This window comes from Diabrotica virgifera, chromosome 3, assembly GCF_917563875.1.
Source record: "Diabrotica virgifera virgifera chromosome 3, PGI_DIABVI_V3a".
Taxonomy (NCBI): Eukaryota; Metazoa; Arthropoda; class Insecta; order Coleoptera; family Chrysomelidae; genus Diabrotica; species Diabrotica virgifera.
The window spans coordinates 191497263-191521989 of NC_065445.1; the positions used below are offsets into that span (position 1 = coordinate 191497263).

The 24727-nt window shown below is 32.7% G+C and overlaps 1 protein-coding gene across 2 annotated transcripts in view; it reads right to left on the reverse strand.

The window, feature by feature from the left end:
• LOC126881477 (zinc finger protein 502-like) overlaps positions 1-18975 on the reverse strand; it is a 50714-nt gene extending 31739 nt beyond the window's left edge. Inside the window, exon 1 of one of the 2 annotated variants that reach the window (XM_050645763.1) lies at positions 17907-18967. In XM_050645763.1, the coding sequence (XP_050501720.1) occupies positions 17907-18348 (442 nt within the window). In that variant the 5' untranslated portion in view covers positions 18349-18967. Of the gene's footprint in view, positions 1-17906 lie in introns of both variants that reach the window. The other variant, XM_050645762.1, reaches the window with a different exon arrangement.
• Between the last annotated feature and the right edge of the window lie 5752 nt (positions 18976-24727).

Below are 24727 nucleotides of genomic sequence, written 5' to 3' on the forward strand. Positions count from 1 at the left end.
TAATAATTGACTTATGCTCCTTCTCAAATATGCCCGGAACATTAATAAAAAAATTAAAATATTTAAAAATTTCGAAAAATGTCGATTTTTTTCTGCTTTCTTTGCTTATAACTTTAAAACGATATTCGTTTTGGAACAAAGTCGTAGAGAAATAAAATAAAGATAATTGAATTTTGTATGATATACGACTGGTCAAAAATGTCTTAACGTATTACCTTTTCTGCAATATAGCAATAAATACAAAATAAGGGGGCAAAATACGCCTGTTGTTATTCAATGTTTTTAACCACTTTGGTGGCACTTAGAACCTTAGTAATTCGCTTAAGAAATTCTTTGTAACATACTTAAACCGTGTACCAAATTTCATTAAAATCGACCTTTTGCATAATAAATTTGCAATCTAAATGTTTTTAAAAACGTTCAAATTTTTTAAAATCTTTCTGAACAAAAAGTAGACCATTTAGAAGTTGGCTAATTTTTTTACATATATAGAGGTGCTCTACCTATCTAATACACTTTACAGAATTAAAATCGTATTATTTAAGGGGCCTCAGCAATGTTTTAAACTTATAAACAAATAGCTTTGTTTAATAATAAAAAAAATTAATTTTTAGCAATGCAAATCATTAAAACCGGTATAATTTGACTTAAACTTTCAAATGCTGTGAGCATTTTATTTTTAATCAAAAGTTATTCGCGTTCACAAATTGCAATTTTTCGATTTTTTGAAAGTTCCACTGCGTTTATCTCGAAAACTATGCATCCTACGAAAAAACTTGTAAGAACATGTTTTGCTTAGAATTACCCAAGAAATACAAAAAAAATATATTATTTTGCGAAAAATCGATGTTATGTAATTCCTCAAGTTCTTTGTTTATAACAATCTTATCGACATCCGGATCAACTGTTATCCAAAAAAATCGTGTTCTACGGGTCAAAAAATACATAAAAATCTTGGGTAAGTCCATCTAAATGAAGGAGCCCGTAGAACACCCTCCTGGCCACAGCACTAATTTGTTTATAAGCCAAAAAATTGTTTATAACTTTAAAACATTGCTGAGGCTACTTAAATAATCCGATTTCAATTCTGTAAAGTGTATTAGATAGGTGGAGTGCTTCCTTATATGTAAAAAAATTGGCAAATCTTTGTATGCTCTAGTTTTTGTTGTGCAAGATTTTAAAAAATTTTAATTTTTTAAAAAAGTTTAGATTGCAAAAAATTATTATTATGTAAATTATTATTATGTTTAGATTATGCAAAATTATTATTCAAAATCTACTAAGTCAATTTTAAGGAAATTTGGTGTACAGTTTTAGCACATTACAAAACTTTTCTAAGCGAATAAGGAAGGTTCCAAGTGTAACATAAGTGATGGAAAATCATTGAATAAGGACAGACTTGTTTTGCCCCCTTATTTTATATTTATTGCTATTCTGCAGCAAGGGTGATAAATTAAGACATTTTTAACCAATCGCATCTGATAGAAAATTTAATTATCTTTGTTTTATTCCTATACGACTTTGTTCCAAAATGAATCGTTTTAAAGTTATAAGCAAAAAAAGTAGAAAAAAAAACGAAATTTTTTGAAATTTTTAAATATTTTATTTTTTTTATTAATGTTCCGGGCATATTTGAGAAGGAGCATAAATCAATTATTATTAACGAAGTTATCACCTAACTTTATCCGCAAAAATCTGAATGCCACCTTTCACATCCACCTAAAAACAGATCCTTACTGGTCTATAATAATATTGGCTATGAGCAGGTGCGTTGGTTGTGTAGTAATTTCCAGTCACTTCCGACAACTGACCTTGCCAAAAAAAGAAATTACTAACGTCAGTGTCAAAATGAATCTCGATAGAGCGAATTCAGTATACCTGTGACTTCTTGTCATGTATCTCTGGCACCCGTCATGTCTAGCAACTAGTTGCCCGTCAACCTCTCATTTGTGCACTATGTGCAATTTCGAGCAAGGATGGAATACATCCACATATTATTTCACAAAAAGACATCGTCTTAATGTCGACTACTTTTTAATGTTTGATATATCAGTAATGTAATTTAGAGGTTTTTACACCTATTGAAGTGGCTAGTTTCAAATACTTGTACACTGGACGTAAGTAACATTTTATATTTTTTCAACTGTCAAAATTTCACCCTTTTGCTTTCAATTTAAGTGGTTTACTTATTTTCAGGTTCACACTGATGATGGTCATTTTTGACCGAAAACGTTTTGTGCAATTTCCACTACCTTGTGGATAAATTTTAAGAATTTTTTTAATAATAAAAAATTCATATACCTAAATACAACACAAGTGTTTACTTCATTCTACGTTGAAATAATAGTTATTCATGTACCAAGTCAGTAAAGTGACTCTTTATCGAACGAGTCTGATATTACGAGCAGAGGGAGCGAAGCGAGTAACAGGTGAGTTCGATAAAGAGTCTTACTGACGTGGTGTATACAAAATTTTATCGCCAATCACAAAAAACATTAACACTTAGTTAGTACTTAACCCTTACTTAATTACATCCTTCTAATGAAAAAAAGAGTGTGTACTATGTACGCACGTAAGAAGTTATACTTCTATTGCTTTTCCCTAGAAAATCTAAATATTGCTAACAAATTATCAGTAAATATATCACCGTCCTATGTACAGTATGTCCCTGTAAGTTGTATCCATATGGAAAACTTTTTTATTATAAATTTTTGCGAAAAAAAGTTATTCTTCATAAAAAACTCTGCATGGTAGAAAACCTAAGATTTAACCATCAAATATCAAATTTTTTTAATATTATACGAAGGGGTCACCAATTAGCGGAGCGCGGTCCGCATCCGGACCGTGGGCTAGTTTTGTGCGGACCACGATTACATTCAGAATATAGTGTTTTGTAATTTTTAAAATGTTTGGCCATGAAATTGTGTACTACGTTAGGCTCAACTTATGGGTGCGAAGCCGTTTTTTCAAGAATGAACTTTACTAAGAATTGGTACAGCTCTCATCTAATAGATGAATATCTCAACTACCTAATGAAAATCAGTTGCACTAAACTCATTTCGAACTTCATACAGGTTATACAGTTTTTTACAGAGGATACAATTTTTTTAAACAAATTAGAAATTATGTTTTTGTCCCGAGAAATGTATTTTTAGGTTTTTTTGGATGATTTTGAACAAAAAAGTCATTTTTCTCAAAAAATCTTCTGTCATTTATCTCGAAAGTTGACAGTTTTCGAGTTATAAGCGAGTTAAAATCTAAAAAATGCGAAAATACACATAAGCATTTTCGAGGCTTGAAAACTCATGTGTAAATTAATTATTAGTGTACAAGTGCCTAAATTGAAGCTTATACATTCAATTTATCGTTATATCGTTCAATATATATCGTTGGTTTTTAATGGTTAATCGTCGCGCGTCGCACTTTATGGTGCGTATACATATTATTATACGTACTTATTCCTTGACATTTATTAAAATTTTATAACATATTAACATAGTTTTTTTTAATAATTTATTAATTTATTCAATTAATTATTGCCAATGTGCTAATTAAATACGCCAATCATATAGTGCGAAGCGCACCATATAGTGCGACGCGCCGCTGCGGCGTCTACAGCGAAAGTGGACGCGCATAACTAACAATTAAAAACTGCGGTTTAGATTGAAATAAGCGCCTGTTACTTATCAGAATATTGAAATTGAATGTTTAACTTTAAACTTCAATTTACACAGTTGAGAACCTCAAAAATAATAATTTACACATAAATTTTCAAGTTTCGAAAATGCTTATTTTTGCATTTTTCAGATTTTAATCGCTTAAAACTCGAAATCTAGCAAATTTGAGAAAAATTAAGATTTTTTTGTTTAACCAAAAAAGCTGAAACTAAATTTTCAGGGGCAAAAAGGTGATATTTTGAATTAAAAAAAATGTTAAACAATTTCTTCCCAAAAATTTCCCCCGGCACCCTTCTGATTTGTCTTCTTGTTAATAATAATCTCTCATGCAAAAATCAGACTGCTATTTATCACCTGTCATAATTCCTGCCATTTGACATGTTCTACATGTTCCACTCATTAAAATGCCTATTTGGTGATAAATAGCAGTCTGATTTTTGCATGAGAGTTTAATGAAAGGGTAACAAATCAATTGGAAGTTCTGTCGGACAAAATACATGTGACGTTTTCGTGGTCAGCCCGTTTCAAATTTTTAACCTGTTCCACAATTAAAACTTCCCCTGTTCCAGTGTTCCCATATATCAAAGTTTGTCCGACTAGACACCCTAAAGCTATTAACAAATTTTCAGCTTGCTATTAATCAAATTTTTTTCATACGCGGGATCCAGACCTATAATATATACTAGAATATATTATATTCCAGTATGCAATTACATCCTTCTAACTGAATTTTTTTTTTTGAAAAATTATGGATAACTAACATAATTTTATGAAAAAAAGTGATTCTTAATAAAAAATTCTGCATGGTCTAAAACCTAAAATACAACCATCTTATGTCAAATTTTATCAATTTTATACGAGGTATGTCAAAAAATATGAATTTCGCTCAAGAGTAAAATAAGTTTATTTTTCACAATATCGAAAATTGTTATTATGAAAAGTTATTTGGAATTAAAAACTATGTTTCAGTATGTAATTACATCCTTCTAATTGAAATATTCCGAACTATAAAAGTACTTTACTTTTGATCTAAATTTATCTTTTTTGACATACCTCGTATAAAATTGATAAAATTTGATATAAAATGGTTGTATTTTAGGTTTTAGATCATCCAGAACTTTTTATTAAGAATCACTTTTATTCGTAAAATTAATAATAAGAGTTATCAGAATTGAAATAACTGAAAATAATGTTAGTTATCCATAATTTTTCAAAAAAATATTTTTTTCAATTAGAAGGATGTAATTGCATATTAGAATATAGTTTTTAATTCCAAACAACTTTTCGTAATAGCAATTTTCAATATTGTGAAAAATAAAGCTACTTTACTCTTGAGTGAAATTTGAACTTTTTGACATACCTCGTATAACATTCATAAAATTTGATATCTGATGGTTGAATCTTGGGGTTTGGACCATGCAGAACTTTTTATAAAGAATAACTTTTTGTTGTAAAATTAATAATAAAAAAAGTTTTCCATATGGATACAACTTACAGGGACATACTGTATAATCGAATTAACAAAAACACCATTTCATACTATATTAGCATTAATACAAAACTTAAAAAGATTTAAGAATTTTGCGTAAAAATTGCGTATGACAGTAATGACAGAATGCTTTGGCATGATGGCCGATTTCGATGTTTAATCGATAGTTGTTATCAATATTGAATACCTAATTACTAAATCTGTAAAGTTTTGATTTATGTTTTATGAATATAATTGCAAAATACTACAGAATTTCACTTTCTGACATAAATTTAATTAATAATAACTTACATTTTGTACAATATTTTTAATAAGTAAAGTAAATAAATTTTAAGTTCACTCAAATAAATAATCGATTACTGCCATCGACCACTTACATTCAATCTCAGTTAATTTGATTAATCGCGGCAGGTAAAGTAAAATTCTTCTTTCAGTACAATAAAGTGTTACTTTACTGCCGCAAATGGCAGCAAATGAGTACAATAATGAATGACTTTAGTGACGGTTGGCGATAAAAAACATTATATCTATTTACCACAGCAGCTACCGGTACCGGCTACACTGATTCTTTCCTTTTAATGGTGTGAAACAAGTTTTACAATATAAACTGTCTACATACTAAATTCTGTTACTTTAGTTTTTCGATTTAACTTTTATTCAAATTGTTGGATATTTTAATTGAATTGTATTAAAACGAAAATGCCGTCGCATTTGACCAGCCATTGCAAGCAATTAATTGCAAATTTAATTGAATATTTTGAGAGTGAAAAGAAAACGGTGGTCCATTATTACCACTAGACGCAATTAGAGACGTACAGTTGAGTCCACGAGTCTTTACCCGTGCGTCATTAATACCTGGCGAGATAAAACGCATATTTGATAACTCAAAATTTAACCTGTAATATAGGGGAGTGCATATAGATTTTCACTTCGGAAAAAATCAAACAAGATAGAACTTTTTGTAATTTCATTAATAAATGTTTAATAAACAACATATCAAAAAGTTCTACTCGAGAAGTGGGTGCTTCATTTTTTATTCAAATGAACTACGAAATTAGATGCTTTTTTAAATAACTCCGAAAATATAAATTTTAGAAAAAAACTGACTTGACCATTGAAAAAATCAGAAAATTTTACAAAAAAAATCTTATGTAAAGAATTTTCTAAAATTAAATCTGTATTTTCTATAATTTTTTATTTATAACGCTAAAGTCACCCTTCTCACAAACATTGGCGCACTGTAAACTAACGTACGGCGAAGTGCACGGTTGAGTTATTTTAATGTAATTCTTTAAATAATGGATCAAATGAAATTTTACAAATTGAACATGAAAGAAGAATAATTAAGCTATCTTATGGTTATAATAGAAAGAAATAAAATGTATGGGAATAAGTACGGTGTGGGCCGAAACTGAGTCTTACATGAATTTTGTTTAAAAATGATTTAAAAGTGTGTAACTAATACAATTTTTCTTAAAAAACTCTCAATTTTTCACAACTTACCTTTCAAGCATCTTACTAAATGATGCTTCATTCAAAAAAAATCTCAAAAATTTAATTCAAATGATATGACGTCTCCAAAAATGTAATTTTTGAAATCTTCGTAGTTTTATAGAATTACCACCACTTTAAGACGGTATTACTCAAGTTTGAACAGATCTATTACAGTTTTATAGGTGCTTTTTTAAAGCTTAGGGTGTAATCTTTAAAATGCACTAAATTATTTTACTTTAGAAATAAAATAAATTATTTCTTTTTAAGAAAATTAAGAAAGATAACAAAAATGTAATACAAAAACCGAAAATTACCAGCTAAAAAAATGTTTATACAAAGTGATCAAAACTTTTTTCTGTAAAACTTACCTAAAATACATTTAATAATAAGCTTCAACAATAATAAATGTTTAACAAAAAAAAAATTTTTTTAGCTCTTATACAGTATGTATGCGTAACTTGGAACCTATTGATAACTTTTTTATTATCAGTTTTACGAAAAAAAGTTATTCTTTATAAAATACTCTGCATCGTATATAATCTAAGATTTATCAGTTAAAAACAGTCTAGTGAAATAGTCAGTAGTAATTGCACAAGAGCTCTGAAATTATTGAATTTTTCCCGAGTGACACTTTGACAGTTTTAATTTCACGAGCCGAAGGCGAGTGAAATTATGTCAAAGTGTCACGAGAGCAAAAATTCTATATTAATTTCAGAGGTCGAGTGCAATTTGTTGCGATTATTTCATGAATAAAACTGTTCAAAACCAAAATTTTATTGTAATTTATTTATGTAAGTACCATTAAACACACAGTTTTTATAAATATTTGACGATTGAAAGTCATCACTTTTATAATTTTTAAAACATTAATTGTCATTAATGTCACTGAATGTATTTTTTCGTAGCAACGAAGGGCATCTGACGTTATACTTAACGACGGGAGATTATCAAAAATTATCGATTTAATTCAGATTTCTGTAGCTTTCTATTGGTCAGAATCTCCTATGAATGAAATAATCGTTCTAATTGCACTCCCCTAATAGGAACAGAAGCTACTTACTGTCGCTTGCTGTTTCGTTTAGTGAATTTGAATTTCCGACTTCGGAATCATCGACTTATTTCGTAAGATTTAAATGATGACGCACGGGTAAAGACTCGTGGACTCAACGTATACCTATAGGTCTATTATTATTTTAGGGTGGCTGCTTGGTTTAAGAATTTGGAAATTTTCTATTTTTTTAAATTATTTTAAATTAAAGTACATAATTTCAAGAATACTCTCTGAAAATTTCAGATTTATCGGAGCAAAATTACCGGAATATAATCATGTTGAATAACCCTTAGTCCAGTCGGGTTAGACGAATAACAGGCCTAACCTTGCATTAGGAGCTGCCCCAAATTTTAGTTTTCTAATCTTTAAGGGGGTCAATAGTAGTGTAAATTTAAAATCTCGACTGAATTGCGCTGTTGCGTTAGCCGCCATCTTGATTTTAAACGAGAACTGTTTTTGCTCAATATCTCCGCCATTTTCAACTTTTCCACAAAAAGTATAACAACCAAAATTGTTGAAAATGTGATTTTCTATCATTTCTATTGTTACAATTTTTTCGTGCCGACGATATTTTCGGAGTTATGGCGGAAAATAGTGACAGAGCATAATTATTGAATTATCTCGTTTATTATTAGTTTTACGACAAAAATGTTTCTATACAAAAATAAAGAAAATTAAATTCTACATAATTTTAATATCCTTCATTTTTTTGCTAAAGTTAATATTTAAGGTAGTACGTATGCAATAATGGCGCGAGCGTAAGACCCGATTGATTTTGTAGCAATTTTTTTTGTTCAATATCTACACCATTTTCAACTAAAATTGTCCTAAATATGATTTCGTACAATTTCTTTTTTACAATTTTTTTCATGCGGTTGATATTTTCCAAGTGGGAAAATAGTAAAAAGTGGTGGGGAGAGCATAATTACTAAATTAAATGTGGTTTCCGATCTGCCCTAAATTTTATAATTCTATCCGTAAGGGGAGATCAATAGTAGTGTAAATTTAAAATCTCGACTGAATTCCGCCGTTGCATTAGCCGCCATATTGATTTTAATGGAGAACCGTTGTTGCTTAATATCTCCACCATTTTCAACTTTTCGACAAAAATAATGGGAACTAAAATTGTTTGAGGCGCAATTTCCTACAATTTATTTTCCAAAATTTTTTTATGCGATCAATATTCTCCGAGTTAAGGGGGAAAATAGTGGAAGCTGAGGGGAAGCATAATTATTGAACTGTCTCATTTATTATTAACTTTACGACATAATTGTACATAAACAAAAATAAAGATAATTATATTTTATACAATTTTTGAAACTTCCAATGAAATACCAACCAAACTAAGTACATAAAAGACAATAAATAATAACTTATATGCATTAAGTTCACTTAGTTTTATTAACTAGCGGGTTTGATTGGTTGAATTTGTCTGTCGATAATTAAGTTTCATGTCAGCTAACATATTTTAATATTTCAACAATTTTTTTTTAAATTTGGGACCCTGTTGGGGGAATTTTTCCATCCCCCCCTCGTAGACCCGCCACTGGTTCTCTCGAAAAATTGTAGTAAAGCATAATTGCAACAATTTCAGCCCTTACACTTTTTGTCGAAAAGTTGAAAATGGCGGAGATATTGAACAAAAACAATACGTACTACCTTAAATATTGATTTTATCAAAAAAATAAAAGAAATCAAAACTGTACAAAATTTAATTCTCTTCATTTTTGTATAGGTTCAAATTTGTTGTAAAATGAATAATAAACGAGATAATTCAATAAATCAATAATTATGCTTTAACTGTCACAATTTTCCCCATAATTCGGAAAATATCGACCGTACGAAAAAAACGATAATAAACAAAATTATAGAAAATCGCATTTTCAACAATTTCAGTTTCCACACTTTTTGTCGAAAAGTTGAAAATGCCGGAGATATTGAACAAAAACGGTTCTCGTTTAAAATCAAGATGACGGCTAACGCAACGGTCAAATTCAGTCGAGATTTTAAATTTATACTAGTATTGACCCCCCCCCCACCCCTAAAGATTAGAATAATAAAATTTGGGGCAGCTCCTAATGCAAGGTCAAATGCTATCCCGACTAGGCTACCTATTTTCGACTCAGTTTGTAGCAGCTTCGCGCCAGAGCGATTGAACGTAGTGAGAAACATTTAACACTGTTTCTGGTAGGTGAGCCCAAGCGGGGATTTTTGCAGTTACTCGAGCGCGTCAGATTATTATATGGGGAAAAACCTTGTAACCTGAAAATGTACTTCTGAAGCTATTTCCTTGTGGCATTTTTATAATTACGTATTTTTTATGGGAAATAAGCCACAATTTTACTAAAAAATGAATTTATTAACGTTTCATTATATTATACGATTATACTATTAACAATAGTATTTTGTATTTTGACAACGAAACCCGATTTGGGCTTGGAAACGTTAATAAATTCATTTTTTAGTAAAATTGTGGCTTATTTCCCATAAAAAATACGCAACTGAAAATGTACCTCTACCATATGGTTCTTAATGCAGGAGAGTTCGTTAAGGGGGGGGCCGAAAAAAAATCTATCCTTAGAAAAACTCGAAATCGTCAGATTAAGATAAGGTAAGTTAAGTATATGCAAAACAGTGTATATTTAAAAAAATTGACGATTTGAGCGGGGCGTAGGAGATAAAAGAAGAAAAAAGCGAATATTTCGCGAAATGACTGACAGATCGAAAAACTAAAAAATATGTGCTCAATATTTTTCAAAAATCTATCGAATGATACCAAACACGACTTCCCAAGGAGAGGGGAGGGGGGATAAATTTAATATTTTAAATACAAATCACGCGATATTTCGCGAAATGAACATCAGATCGACAAACTGAAAAATACACTTATTCAATGTTTTTGAAAAATCTATCGAATGGCACCAAACACCACCCCCCACGGAGGTGGGGTGGGGGGTTACTTTAAAATCTTAAATGGCACCCCAAATTTTTATTGCAGATTTGGATTCTTTACGTAAAAATAAGCAATTTTTATTCGATACATTTTTTCGAATTATGGATAGATGGTGCTATAATCGGAAAAAGCGATTATTGGAAATGGAAAATTAAATTAAAAATGGAAAGTCCCTACTAAAATGGAAAACTTTACTTAACTTTTTTTGGTTTTAGGACCTACTCTTCACAACCCAATAGGTCCCCATAACCCTCGAGTGACTGCACGTTTAGCATACTTTGCTCCCCTATCATTCCCTTCTGTTTTGTAAATTACTCCGCGATTCAACAACATATGCCGGTGTGCATAACTTTACAATGTGGCAGAGAAAAAGAAATTGAAAATAAATGTTGTCAAAACTTCTTAGGTGTTTTCCTCAAATCTACTTTATTCAAAGGCAGTGGACATTGTAACTCAAAAACTATTTGACTGATCCACCTGAAATTTTGCACAGATTTTCTTTAGACATTTCATGAGGTAACGCTGTCGAGATATTCTTTTTTATGCTAATTTTTGTTTAACAATAATAAGTATGTTGATTTTCACCCTTTCAGTTTACAATCAATTTCTTTATTTTGACTCCTGAGTGATACCAAAAACTCAAAAATCATTAAAAAAAAACTTGACAGCCTTACCTCGAGAAACTCATATATGCTCGCTCCCGTTAGGTAAATTATTCCGATTCGTTTTTTTAAACAAACTTACTCAAAAAAGGTCCTTATAACAAATTTACTAGGACAGGGTCCCAGGAAGTACCACAGTCGGAAAATTAATGTTTAACAATGTTTTTTAAACAAATTCCAAATATACATTTTTTCATTTCGGACTTCGCACATTTTCACCATCCATAATAAAAAAAATTGTTAAACAATTTTCCGACCGCAGTACCTCCTGGCACCCTGGTGTATTTGTTATAAGGACCTCTTTTTGAGTAAGTTTGTGCAAAAAACGAATCGGAATAATTTACCTAACGGGGGCGAGCATACAGCCTGGACTAATAAGCCAATAAAAATTTCGAATATTTTGTTTCTCATAATTAATCATCCCGGATTAAATATATTTAAAAAGTATTTTAGAACAGATAATAGGTACAATTATGTACCTATACAAAAAATACTGTTTTAGAGAGTTGCATCCGTTTTGAAGCTTAGTATTTCTACTGTCAGCAGATTTTTCTCAACTGGCAAAAAAGAATGCACCTTTATGTTCTCCACCTAGAAAAAAACCAAGAGCAAGAACTAATTTGAAATGTAATTTATGAAATGTATGAAAAAATACATATAATTCAGCTCTCCAGGCCTAGAAGGATCATGGCTTGGTTTACTATTTTTTCCATTCTCTCCTGCTTGCTGCTTTATTTTTCCAATTTGTGATTTTAAGTTCTTCTATGTCTCTTTCAACATCTTTCATACTCCTGATATTCGGTCTACCTTTCTTTTTCTTTCCTCCTATTCCTCCCTTTAGTATTATTTTGGGAAGTCTCGTGTTTGGCAACCTTTGGACATATCCCAACCATCTCGGTGGTTATAATTTTATTATCCCTACTAATTCGGTTCTCCATACATCCTCTCTAGTTCTACATTTGGTATTTTTATCCACATTCCATCCCACAGCTTTCCTCCAAATATTTTCCTGACGCCTTTTCTTTCACACACTTTCAGCATGACTTGTTCAGATTTGTTGATCGTCCATATTTCGCTGGCATATAATGATAAAGGTATTATCACTGCCTTCGGTTGGAAACGAGGCTTGAATCCGAACGATATTGTCAAAATACGCTCCGTATTAAAATATAAATTTAGTGTAGCCGTGTAGCAAAGTGAAAAATAAACAAATATAAACATAGTAGAGTGAATTTAGACCGACGACAGTGCTTCCGAGAAAAATATTTCGTCAAAATTCAGCAGATATTAATGAGTAAGCATTGCAAAAAGCACAATAACCTCTTACTTAAACAATAATTAATAAACAACAGACAAAAACATCCCGATAAGAGCTGAAGTGCTGTCTGAAATAAAAGCGATGTTGCCGGCTATTGAAAAATTTCTGCAAGAAAGCCGAATCGTTAGTACGAAAATCCATATCTGAATAAAACTCCACAGTGCTGAGAAGGGTTGACGCTCCGCTAAGTTGATTGGGCGAACCCTCTTACCGCGGTACAATGGAGCAGATTATATTAGAAAAATTAGAGAAAATGGATGAAAGAACTGTAAGAATCGAAAGGAAAATAGATAAAATGCAAGTAGACCTGGATAAATTAAATAAAGAAAACGAGCAGTTGAAAGCAGATAACAAAGCAATGAGAACTAAAATCACGGAACAAGAAGTTAGAATTGAAATACTGGAAAGACAAGCTAGAAGAAAAAACATAGTAATACAGGGGGTCGAAAAAAACCAAACAGAAAGCGAACAAGAGATGATAAATAAGATAACAGGGATAATGGAAATGGAGACCAAGGGGAAGACCCAAAACAAGATGGAGAGATCAAGCCCTAGGAGATATAAAGAAGTTGAGAATCTACAATTGGAAGGAGCGTTGTAAGGACCGGAAAGAATGGAGGAAAATTGTAGACAGGGCCAAGTCACACACACTGCTATAATAATAAAAGACAACAGCAGACTGATTCTCCGCAACAAATGAATCAGAGAGCCCAAAAGGGCGGCGGCGGCCCTTATAATATATTCTTATTTTAGCCCATCTAGATATGTTCTTACTTCTTAATAAGTTGTTTAGAGAGATACGATTACCAGCCATAATTCTCGCTTGAATTTCTTCTTTCATATTTGGTCTCCTAGTGAATATCGCTCCTAGATATTGGAATCTTTTTACTTCTTCGAATTTATATATTTTTCCTTCTGTGATAATTGTCAGGTATTGTCCTTATATGTATTTTCATTCTGTCCATTCCATACATTTGGTCTTTTCTTCGTTTATGTATATCCTTTTCTTTCTAGCTGTTGCTTCTAGTCTATTTAGTATTTCTTTTAAGTCTTATTTACTTCTGGTTGTCAGTATTTGCGATATTCTCCTAAATTGTCCTGAGATTTGGTTTGGCCGGTAATATAATATACATTGTTTCTTGGCCCTATGTTTATAATTAAATAAAAAAAAATAGTGTCATACGAAATATTTGTATTAGTGGCACATTTAGGTTCTTTTAATCGTATGTGATTTATTGGTCAGTGAAGTGTTCAATTTAGCGACACATCTGTTCATTAACACACAAGTAAAATTGTATGTGTAGTTTCTTTCTTAAACATGTTATAAAATAACTACTCATATAACAAAAGACAACAGTCATTTTATGCTAAGTAATGTAAAAAACAGTAATTTTTGCAGAAAACTTTGTAAAGTTTTTGTCAAAATATCTTTGAAATAGATACTTATATGGCCGGTTTCACCAAAGACAAATAGTAGTTTATTCTATGAATAAAGTTATTCAACCAATAAACTGACATTTCTCCATTTTACTACCGTCACATAAGACTTATTTTAGATATTTATTAGATAAATACTTACTCTTCGATTAAATTGGCAAGATAATCTTGCTATAAATATTTATAAGAAAGTCAATTCGCCAATTTTACTTTAAATTATCAAAATTATATTGAAACAAAATATAAATAGGGGAGAGTTGGACAAAACGGGATACTATTTTTGTTTATGTTTACTACGGAAAACATGTTAAAGAAATTATCATATTATTAGTTTTTATAGTTCTAAAATTTATTGAAGCACACAAAAAACATATTTTTAGCTATTTTTAAGAACTGGAAAATAGTAAAAAAAATATTTAGTCCTACACATTTAGTATAAGTCCTACACATCCCGTTTTAGCATACCACGGTTGGATAAAACTGGATAGGTTCACAATATTTAATTTTTTTGTATAAATTTATCTTCTTCTTCTTTCTCGAAACTCCTTATGCCCCTCAGGGGCGTCGGAGGTTTTATTCATCTTCTATCCATCTCTTCCATTTCTTGCGGTCCTTTGCTAACTCTTTCATTTGTTGATGTGTGTTTCCTTTTTCCTGTCCAATTTCTATAATCTGATCGATCCATCTCTTCCTTGGCCTCCCTTTCCTTCTTTTTCCATATCTTTTCGATTCCATCACCTGCTTTGGTAGTCTTCCCTGGTCCATTCTGTTAATGTGTCCATACCATTTTAATTTTCTTTTTTGTATCTTGGTTATTATCGATTCCTGTTTCAGTCTTTGTCTAATATCTTCATTTCTTATTCTGTCCAATTTCGTTTTTAATGCTATTTTTCTTAGCTGCTTCATCTCCGCTGCGTTTATTGTACTGTCTATTTTTGCATTGTTTACCCATGTCTCACTTGCATATTATTAAAGTTGGCACAGAGATTGCGTTGTATACCTTCAGTTTTATTTCTTTTTCTATTTCTTCCTTTCCAAATATTGTTTTATTTAGTGCATAGTAAATCTTATTTGCTTTTTTCGCTCTGTATGAGATTTCTTGATCTATCTTTCCATCCTCTGATATTATTACTCCAAGGTATTCAAATGTCGAGACTGTTTCTATTATTTCGTTTTTGCACCTAAATATCGTTTGGTTTATTTCTTCCCTTTTCCTTTGGGTTACTATCATGGTCTTCGTTTTCTTTACATTTACCTCCATTTTCAAATTTTCTATTTCCTCCACCCATATATTGATTAACTTTGCATTTTCTCTTTATTGTCTGCTATTATTACTAAGTCATCTGCATATAGTAATCCCTCCATTCTCACTGGTACTAAATTCCTGTACCCTATTATTGACTGTAATTGCCTTGACCTTCTTTTAGCGCTCTTCATTACTCTATCCATTTCTAATATAAACAAAACTGGGCTGATACTGTCCCCTTGTTTTATTCCTCTCCTTAGGTTTATTATTGGCGATCTGTTTCCATTTCTTTGTACTTTAGCAAGTACGTTTCTATACATACTTTTTACCATGCTTACTAGCTTTTGCGGGATTTGCAGATCTTCCATTACTGACCATATTACTTCTCTATTTATAGAATCAAAAGCAGCTTTAATATCTATAAACGTAATATATAAGTCTTCTCCTATTTCATTTTTCCTTTCAATTATATTTCTCAGTATGTATATATTATCTGTTGTTCCTCTTTCCTTCCTAAAAGCCGCTTGTTCTTCTTCTAGTTTTCCTTCCAGTTCTTTCCTGAGCTTCCTTTCTATTATCCCGGTGTAGACTTTATATGCCACTGATGATAAGCATATAGCCTTATAGTTATATGCTAAGTAATGTAAAAAACAGTAATTTTTGCAGAGAACTTTGTAAAGTTTTTGTCAAAATATCTTTGAAATAGATACTTATATGGCCGGTTTCACCAAAGACAAATAGTAGTTTATTCTATGAATAAAGTTATTCAACCAATAAACTGACATTTCTCCATTTTACTACCGTCACATAAGACTTATTTTAGATATTTATTAGATAAATACTTACTCTTCGATTAAATTTTCAAGATAATCTTGCTATAAATATTTTTAAGAAAGTCAATTCGCCAATTTTACTTTAAATTATCAAAATTATATTGAAACAAAATATAAATAGGGGAGAGTTGGACAAAACGGGATACTATTCTTGTTTATGTTTACTACGGAAAACATGTTAAAGAAATTATCATATTATTAGTTTTTATAGTTCTAAAATTTATTGAAGCACATAAAAAACATATTTTTAGCTATTTTTAAGAACTGGAAAATAGTAAAAAAAATATTTACCAAAGTCCTACACATCCCGTTTTAGCATACCACGGTTGGATAAAAATGGATAGGTTCACAATATTTAATTTTTTTGTATAAATTTATCTAAAAAGTATAATTAAGTAAAGATAAGACAGCAAAGCAAAAATTTACTCTGGAAAAAGAATATCTTCCATACTCAAAAACTTAGGTATGGCAGGCGTTTAGGAAACTTAAATAGGCGTTTTTTATATTTTATTGCAAAATTTGAAATAAGACCTTTTATTTAGGACTGCGTATGTATATCAGAACAAAAGTCACATAAAAATATCCTGTTCTTTTCTGCGGTATGAGAACAAGCTTCATATCGCTATTTAAAAAATTAATATGCCAACAAATAAATAAGTGGATAAAACGGGACATAAGAAACTGTATCCCATTTTATCCAACTTATAAGTGTCCCGTTTTGTCCAACTCAGACATTTTTCAAAACAAAGATGGCTCCTGCCTACACGTGAAAGTAAAATTAGATAAACCACACATGAGAATATTCGTTAATGAGTGCTTAATTAAATGTAATAGTTACCGGAATTATATTTTTATATATGTAGGCAATATAATGTAGAAAACAAGGAACTTAAAAGTACAAAGTACCAAAAAAAATAGACTCAAACAATTCTAAACACAACAAATTTTCATCAAGTAGTGGCATCGAGGTAAAGCGAACTGAGAATGTTAAAATGACGACAGAGAACAAGTTTTCATCGTTGTGCGATTGATAGCAGCCCTAGTTGGGTCTCTAGGCTAGGTATCCCGTTTTATCCGACTATCCCGTTTTATCCAACTCTCCCCTATAAACGTCTAATAGATTTTAATTGACGAATAACTATTCATTAATTTATTTGTTGTTCGTGAAACCGGACCTACGGTTAAAACTTGTTAAAACATTGTAGGTAAATGTTTTTTTAAATACTACTTAACAAGAATTTTGCCTTTAGTTACTAATAGATTTGAAAAATAATTTTTTTTTCTCTGATTCTGGCTTTGGTTTAGAACTAGAACCTTTAGCCACGTAATTGTATAACTTATCACTAAGTCAGGGGAGTAATGTGTAGTGTGTGTGTTGAGTAAGTGTCTTGTTACTTTGCAAAGTCGACGTCATTGTCTTTGCAAAGAGATGCTAATTGTTTCCGAACGTCTGCGGTCCCTCCAGTGAGTACCGATCCCACAAGGACAGAAACTATTTTTCATTTATTAACTTATAATAAATGAAAAATTTCTGCCCCGGTAGGAAAAAATAATCTCTTTCAAATAAAAAGATAAAAATTAATAATTAGTACAATACGACAAGCGATAGCTGGCAAGTGACCTTGCGTGAAAATACACAATAAGAGAAGGATACCCGCCAGGTCTCGCTTGTCTGACTGTAACTGAATTAAAGTTGATATACATTTTAGACACACTCATTAAATCTATACATAGACAAAAACTTACTTTCTGTATCTGTGTCAATGTTAGACAGTAGTTTTGCTGTTTTCATACTTCTACAATGTTTTTTATGATCTATCTCAGTTGAAGCTATCTCTAATTTTACATCTCTCTCTGAATCTAATTTTTTCGTATTTGGAGTATGAAATAGATCCTCACACCTATGATGGTTTACTTCTACATTATGTTCATCCAGTTCTTGTTTTATTTCTCTCTCAACTTCTTGCATGCCAGGAAATATATCATCTTGTAACATATGTTCTTCTATTTTAATATCGTCCGAACAATATGAGTCTGATAAAGAATTATCTGTATAATTACTTTCAAGCCTGCATTCTTCCAGTTCTGATTTAATTTGTACATTAACATGTTGTTCTAAAGAATCTTCCTGTTTATCACATACTAACACATTTTGTTTTCTCTTTATAGAATCTTCACTTAACTCCATTTCGAATTTAAACTTAAATACTGGTTCCAATATGCAAAATATTTAAATATAGTATTTTTACTACAAAAGCGATATTACATAGGTCAAAATTTTTGACGTAAGAGAACTGTCAAAACATTTTGCTTTTCTTTTTGCTATGTTTACATTATGGAGACCTACACAGAGGAGAGGAATCGAGATAGGACGACCTTGAAATTTTTGTACACAATTTTGCCTGTTTGCTTGGTTTCTCGCTAGGGCGGCGGTGGCGTAGAAATAGATGCTACTTTTGCATTGGAGTGAATGTGAAAATTTCGAAAATAATTAATTATTCGTAGTTAATATAAGATTATTGGTTTTGGTGGTTAATATTATTTAAATATGAGTGCCAAGAAAGCTTACACTAAAAGAACTTGCTTCGTACCGGGATTTATATCGAGTTATCGTTCCGATAAAAAATTCAAAAGGGAACTTAACGAAGTTAATAAAGACTTTTTATAAAGATTTGTCTTTATGTTATTTATAACGTTCGTGGATTAAACCTATTCGTTTGTATGTTATTTCCTTCGGTGTAAATAAAATTTGTGCCTATTATTGGTTTTTATTTTAACCTGAAAATTATAGTGATAATAGTAGGACGATCTTGAAAGTTTTTCTGTCGAAACAATGCATTTTTTGAGACAAAATATTTCACAAAGATTAACATTAATTTTATAAAAGTCAGACTATCGTCTGCGTAGTTTATAGACATATATTTTTATTAACTAAATTTAAACATCTGATAGGTAAGCTTTCAGAATATAGATATGAAGTATTAAAAAAAAGCAGTTTAAATTTTGATAAAAAGAATACCTAATTAAAAAAAATTGATCAATAAACTTCAAATTATTTAAATAACTTTTTAAACTTTTTAAAAACAATTACGTACAGTTAAGTCAATTTTTTCAACTAACAAACTTTTTAATATCAGTTACAAAGATATTAAAAAATTAATTTGCCGTTGAAATACCATTGGTATATAAATGTGGCAGTTAGATAATGTGACAAAATATTTCCGCTTCAAAATAAGCTGTCCTACATATTAAAGTAATGACAAATTTAAATTTGATGTCACATCTCCATCTACAATGGTATATAAAGAATACACTTTTTACCACACGTCGATATGTTATAAGGTTAAAATAATTTATTTTTGGCATAAAACATATTCAGCTACAATCCACCAATAAATTAATGTCTAATTACGCTAAAAACAAAAATAAAATGAGTTAAATATTAAATAAGTCCATAAGAGCTAATGTATTTGTAGCACCTATTCGAACACTTGCGCCTCTAGCGGCGATTGCTGAAAGTTGAATTAGAGGTTGAAAAGTTAGCCCACAAACGATGCATTGCGTTTCCATAGTTTACATTCAAGTCACATTCTAATGTTTTGACAGTTCTCTTACGTCAAAAATTTTGACCTAGGTAATATCGCTTTTGTAGTAAAAATACTATAATTAAAAAATACTGGTTAAAATCTTAGAATATAAAATAAGTTAAAATAAAGTGACCTGTGGCATAGCCACTTCTACTTATATATACCTTATCTATGATAGCCACCTTTACTTTACAACCCCAGACCCCACCCCCTCATCTATGCTTTACATTTACAAGCCGTGTGAAGAGAAAAAGGCAACGTCGCAATTGATGACGTCCGTAGTCCGACTTTCGGACTACCGCTTTCGAAACTACGATTTTAAAGTACAAATTCTGGTAAAATTTATAGTACTTTTTGAGTCGAACAAGAAAATATTATTAATTAGAAGTATGTACAAAATAAAATTAAAAGTAATTCCTTGTAAGTAACGTTTATTATAAAAAAAAACAAAAAAAGAATGTGTGTGTACTTTGTACGCACGTAAGAAGTTATACTTCTATTATATGATTATATGATTATAAACGAAATTAATATACTTTTTTATTTATATTTTATTTGAATATTAAACTAATTTATACTTACTACTTCTCAAACATTTTTATTAAAACAGTGCCAAAAATGAAAATAATAAAAGAATAAAACACACACAAACACATTAAAAATGCCACAAATGATTTCTGAACATTAATTGTAGGAAATTTTTTTAACTAAATACGTATTTTCTGAAAATAAAATTATATAATAAATATAAGGTACAATAAGACACCTTACGCATGCGTGAAATGTGGAGGAAGTTATCCAACGCCAGAATGTACAAAACCCAGAAATACGCCAGCAAAATGAGCCCTGTGTAACGGAGAACATACTGCAAACTATAAAGGCTACGTAATTTACAAGGACTTGCAAAATGTAAGAAATAATAGACAACGCGGAAATCAGTCAACCCATAATAATCAGAACCCACATCAAAATGTTAACCCAGCAGCAACTTCACAGTATCAGAGTCAACAATCACAGTACCAACAACAGAATGGAACCCAATCCTATGCCCAAGCAGTAAGAGCAGGAAATCAAGTAGCTGACATAGGGTCTCAGATTAACTTATTTTTAAACGAATTTAAAGTAATGTTCACCTAACTATAATGAATCAAAACAGCATGATTCTTACCACGCTAACAACATTAATTAATAAAATTCATTAGATCTGTTCGAATAGCCGAATGGAACGCAAATGGTTTAGCAAACCATAAAGCAGAAGTAATCCAATTCCTAGAGGACAACATAATAGACATCCTCTTTGTATCCGAAATGCATTTCACAGAAAAAAGCGTAATTAAAATACCTCAATACTCAGTCTACCACACTAGTCACCCAGATGGAACAGCCCATGGAGGATCTGCAATAATTATAAGGAACAATATACAACATCATCAAATGCCGGAACATAAAACAGATAAGCTACAAGCAACAATACTTAATATAAATGCCAGGCCTTGGAACTTCGAAATTGCTGCAATATATAGCCCTCCTAGACATAGAATCACAACTGAAGAATACGAAGAACTATTCAACAAACTAGGTAACAAATTCATTGTTGGAGGTGATTGGAATGCTAAGCATACGAATTGGGGTTCACGACTCATTACACCAAAAGGCAGAAGCCTACTAGATGCCATCAACAACACAAACTGCACCTACTTCTGTATCTGTAGAATAGGGAGTGTGAGTCAAGTCCCACAGTACTTAGGCCACAATTGACCCATTGTACATCCTCCCAGGGGGTTGTCGTCCTTAGTTCATTATCCATCCTGCCATTTCCAGGAAGGTGGACAAATCACCTGGTGACATCTCCCCTATATCGGCAGGTGTAGGCCAAGGCTCGCCGAACGCATACTCTCGTATTGACGATAACTCCGGACATTCACATAGGACATGCTCGACAGTTTCGTCATCTCGTTCACACCTCCTGCATAGAGATGTGTCTACTAGCCCCAGTGTGTGGAGGTGTTTTCTTAGTTGACAATGGCCAGTTAAAAAACCAACGGTCAAGCGTAGGTTTTTCCTGGTCATTCTCAAGTACTTTTCTGATGCTGACTTCCCAAGGTTCCTTAGTGTTTCCTTGGCAAGTCTACATCCTGGCCCTTCTTCCCATCTTCTTACGGTTTGCGTGTGGGAGTGACATTTGACAGTTTCCGCGATTGTTGTAGTCGACAAGCCAAAAAGATCACAAGGTCCTAAGAGTCTTAGGCCTGCTGCCCTTTTAGCTAGCTGGTCAGCAATGCGGTTGCCTTTATTTCTGTTGTGTCCTTTAACCCACCTCAGGATGATGTTGTTACCATCCGAAGCTTGGGCTAGTGATTCATGACACTCCATTACTAGCCCTGATATGACGCGTGGTCTGTTCAGGGTTAGTAGCGCTTGTCTGCTGTCTGTGCAGATTATTACAGTTTTGCCGGCTATACCTTTCCCGATTATCTCTTTTGCGGCTATGGAGATACCAGCCAGTTCAGTCTGAACTACGCTGGCATTTTTGCCCATGCCCCATTTTATACTAAGGTTCAATGATCTGGAGTATATTCCACATCCTGAGCCTTCTTTCGTTTTGGAGCCATCGGTGTAGATGCAATATGCATTTGCCACGTTTGACTCCCTATGTTGTCTTGTTTCGATTTTGTAGGGTTTGTCGAAGACAAACGTAGGTTTAATTGAGTCGCATCCATGGCCCGCATGCAGGTGGGGCAGTGCCTCCAGCTCACCCTGCCAGAAACGACATCTCAATTGTCCCATTCCTACATCAAGGTTTGCACCCGCTGAGCGTAACCTCATCATCGTCATCAGCGCCACCTCTCTGACATATATGTCTAAAGGGGTAATGCCAATGAGCAACTCCATTGCAGCAGTTGGTGTTGTTTTCATGGCACCTGTTATATTTAGGCAAGCCATCCGTTGAATATGGTTTAGTTTGTTGATCGCTGTTGCCTGTAGCACTTTTGGTACCCAAGCAATGGCTCCGTAAGTTAGCATTGGCCTAATGACAGTAGTGTAGATCCAGGCGACCACCCTGGGCGAAAGGCCCCAAGTGCGTCCGACCGTTCGCCGACACTGTTCATAGGCAATATATGCTCTTTTAGCTCTACTATCTAAGTGAGAGTTCCATGTTAACTTCCTGTCAAGGGTAATACCAAGGTATTTCACCTCTTCAGAGAAATTCAGACTGCAGTTTAGAATCCTAGGGGGTATTAAGCCCGTGATCCTTCTTTTTCTGGTGAAGAGGACCATCTCTGTCTTTTTTGGATTTGTAGACAGTGAGTATTCCTTACACCATGTTTCTATTAGTCTGAGAGCAACTTGTAATCTCTCGCATAGTGTGTTCTCAAACTTACCGCTTTGCAAGACGGTTATATCGTCTGCATAGGCTATTGTGTAGAAACCGTTCTTGCTGAGTTGGTAAACCAGGGTATCCAACACTATGTTCCAGAGGAGTGGTGATAGCACCCCCCCTTGTGGACATCCCCTCGTAACCATCCCTCTAACCAAAACGTCTTCTACATTTATGCTTATTGCTCTATTTGACAGCATACTGAATATCCATTCGCTCACGGCCAGGGGGACATTCCTGACATTAAGCTGTTGGGTGATGGTTGGGAAAGTTGTTGTATCAAACGCTCCCTCAATGTCTATGAATATACCTAGGGTGGATTCTTTATTATCCAGCGATCTTTCAATTCTTCCCACTACTTGATGAAGTGCAGAATCGGTAGATCTTCCCGAAGTATATGCATGTTGATTTGGATGAAGTGGATTATGAACCAGAACTTCATCTCTTATGTACCTCTCGCATAGCCTTTCCATCGTTTTCAAGAGAAAAGATGTCAGGCTAATTGGTCGGAAAGCCTTCGGTAGGGTGTAATCCATCCTACCTGGTTTTGGTATGAAGACCACACGTACCTCTCTCCACTCTCTAGGAATATATCTCAGAGCCAAGGAGGCTCTGAACATTCCCACAAGGTGCGGCAAAAGAATATCCAGTCCCCACCGTAGTAGGGCTGGATATATGCCGTCAGGCCCTGGTGACTTAAAAGGGGCGAAGCACGATATGGCCCATCTTATCTTTTCCTCACTAATTAATGTTCTGGCAAGATGCCAGTCATTTGGTGTAGGTATGATTATTTCTTCCGTCCAGTTTGGTGCTTTTGAAATGCTAGAACCGGGGAAGTGTGTTTTCATCAGGACCTCAGCACTTTCGCAAAGGTTGGAAGTTTTGCTTCCATCTTCCTTTGTTAGTATGCTGATATGCCGATGTGGATCTTTTGAGAGCGCTTTTGTAGCCTGGAAGATTGCGGAAAATCTTCGATTTCCTCACAGTAGGCTCTCCAAGCAGCTCTTTGTTTTTGTCTACAGACTTTCTTAAACTCTCTGAGGTTTGATTGATAAATATCCCAATCCTCTTTGAGTTTGGTGCGTTTTGCTTTATTAAAAGAAGTTCTTGCTGTCTTTCTAAGGTGTTCCAGTTCAGTGCACCACCAAGAGTTGGTTTTGCGACTTTCCTGGACCATCCTTATCGGACAGGATTTTTTATAAGCGTAGCTTATTTTATTTTGGATAGATACCGTGTACCTTTCCAATTCTGTATTAGTTCCTGGAGTTAAAGCCTTTTCATTCCGGAGAGCATCTTCTAAGAGGCGGTTGTAGAGTTCTACATCCGTCCTCCTAGGGTCGCGAGATTTGATAAGGCTTTTTTCCAGACTAATAATATAGGTCAACCAGCGGTGATCAGACACAGAGATGTCCTCTGAGACCTGCCAGTTCTGAATTTTATTAGATATTTCTGCTGTTGCTAGCGTGATATCTATAACAGTTTGGCTACGAACAGTAATAAATGTAGGTTCCGTGCCTCTATTTAAGATATACAAATCTTTACTAATAATATAGTCATAAAGAGACTTACCTCGAGAGTTGTTATCTTTGCTGCCCCAGCTT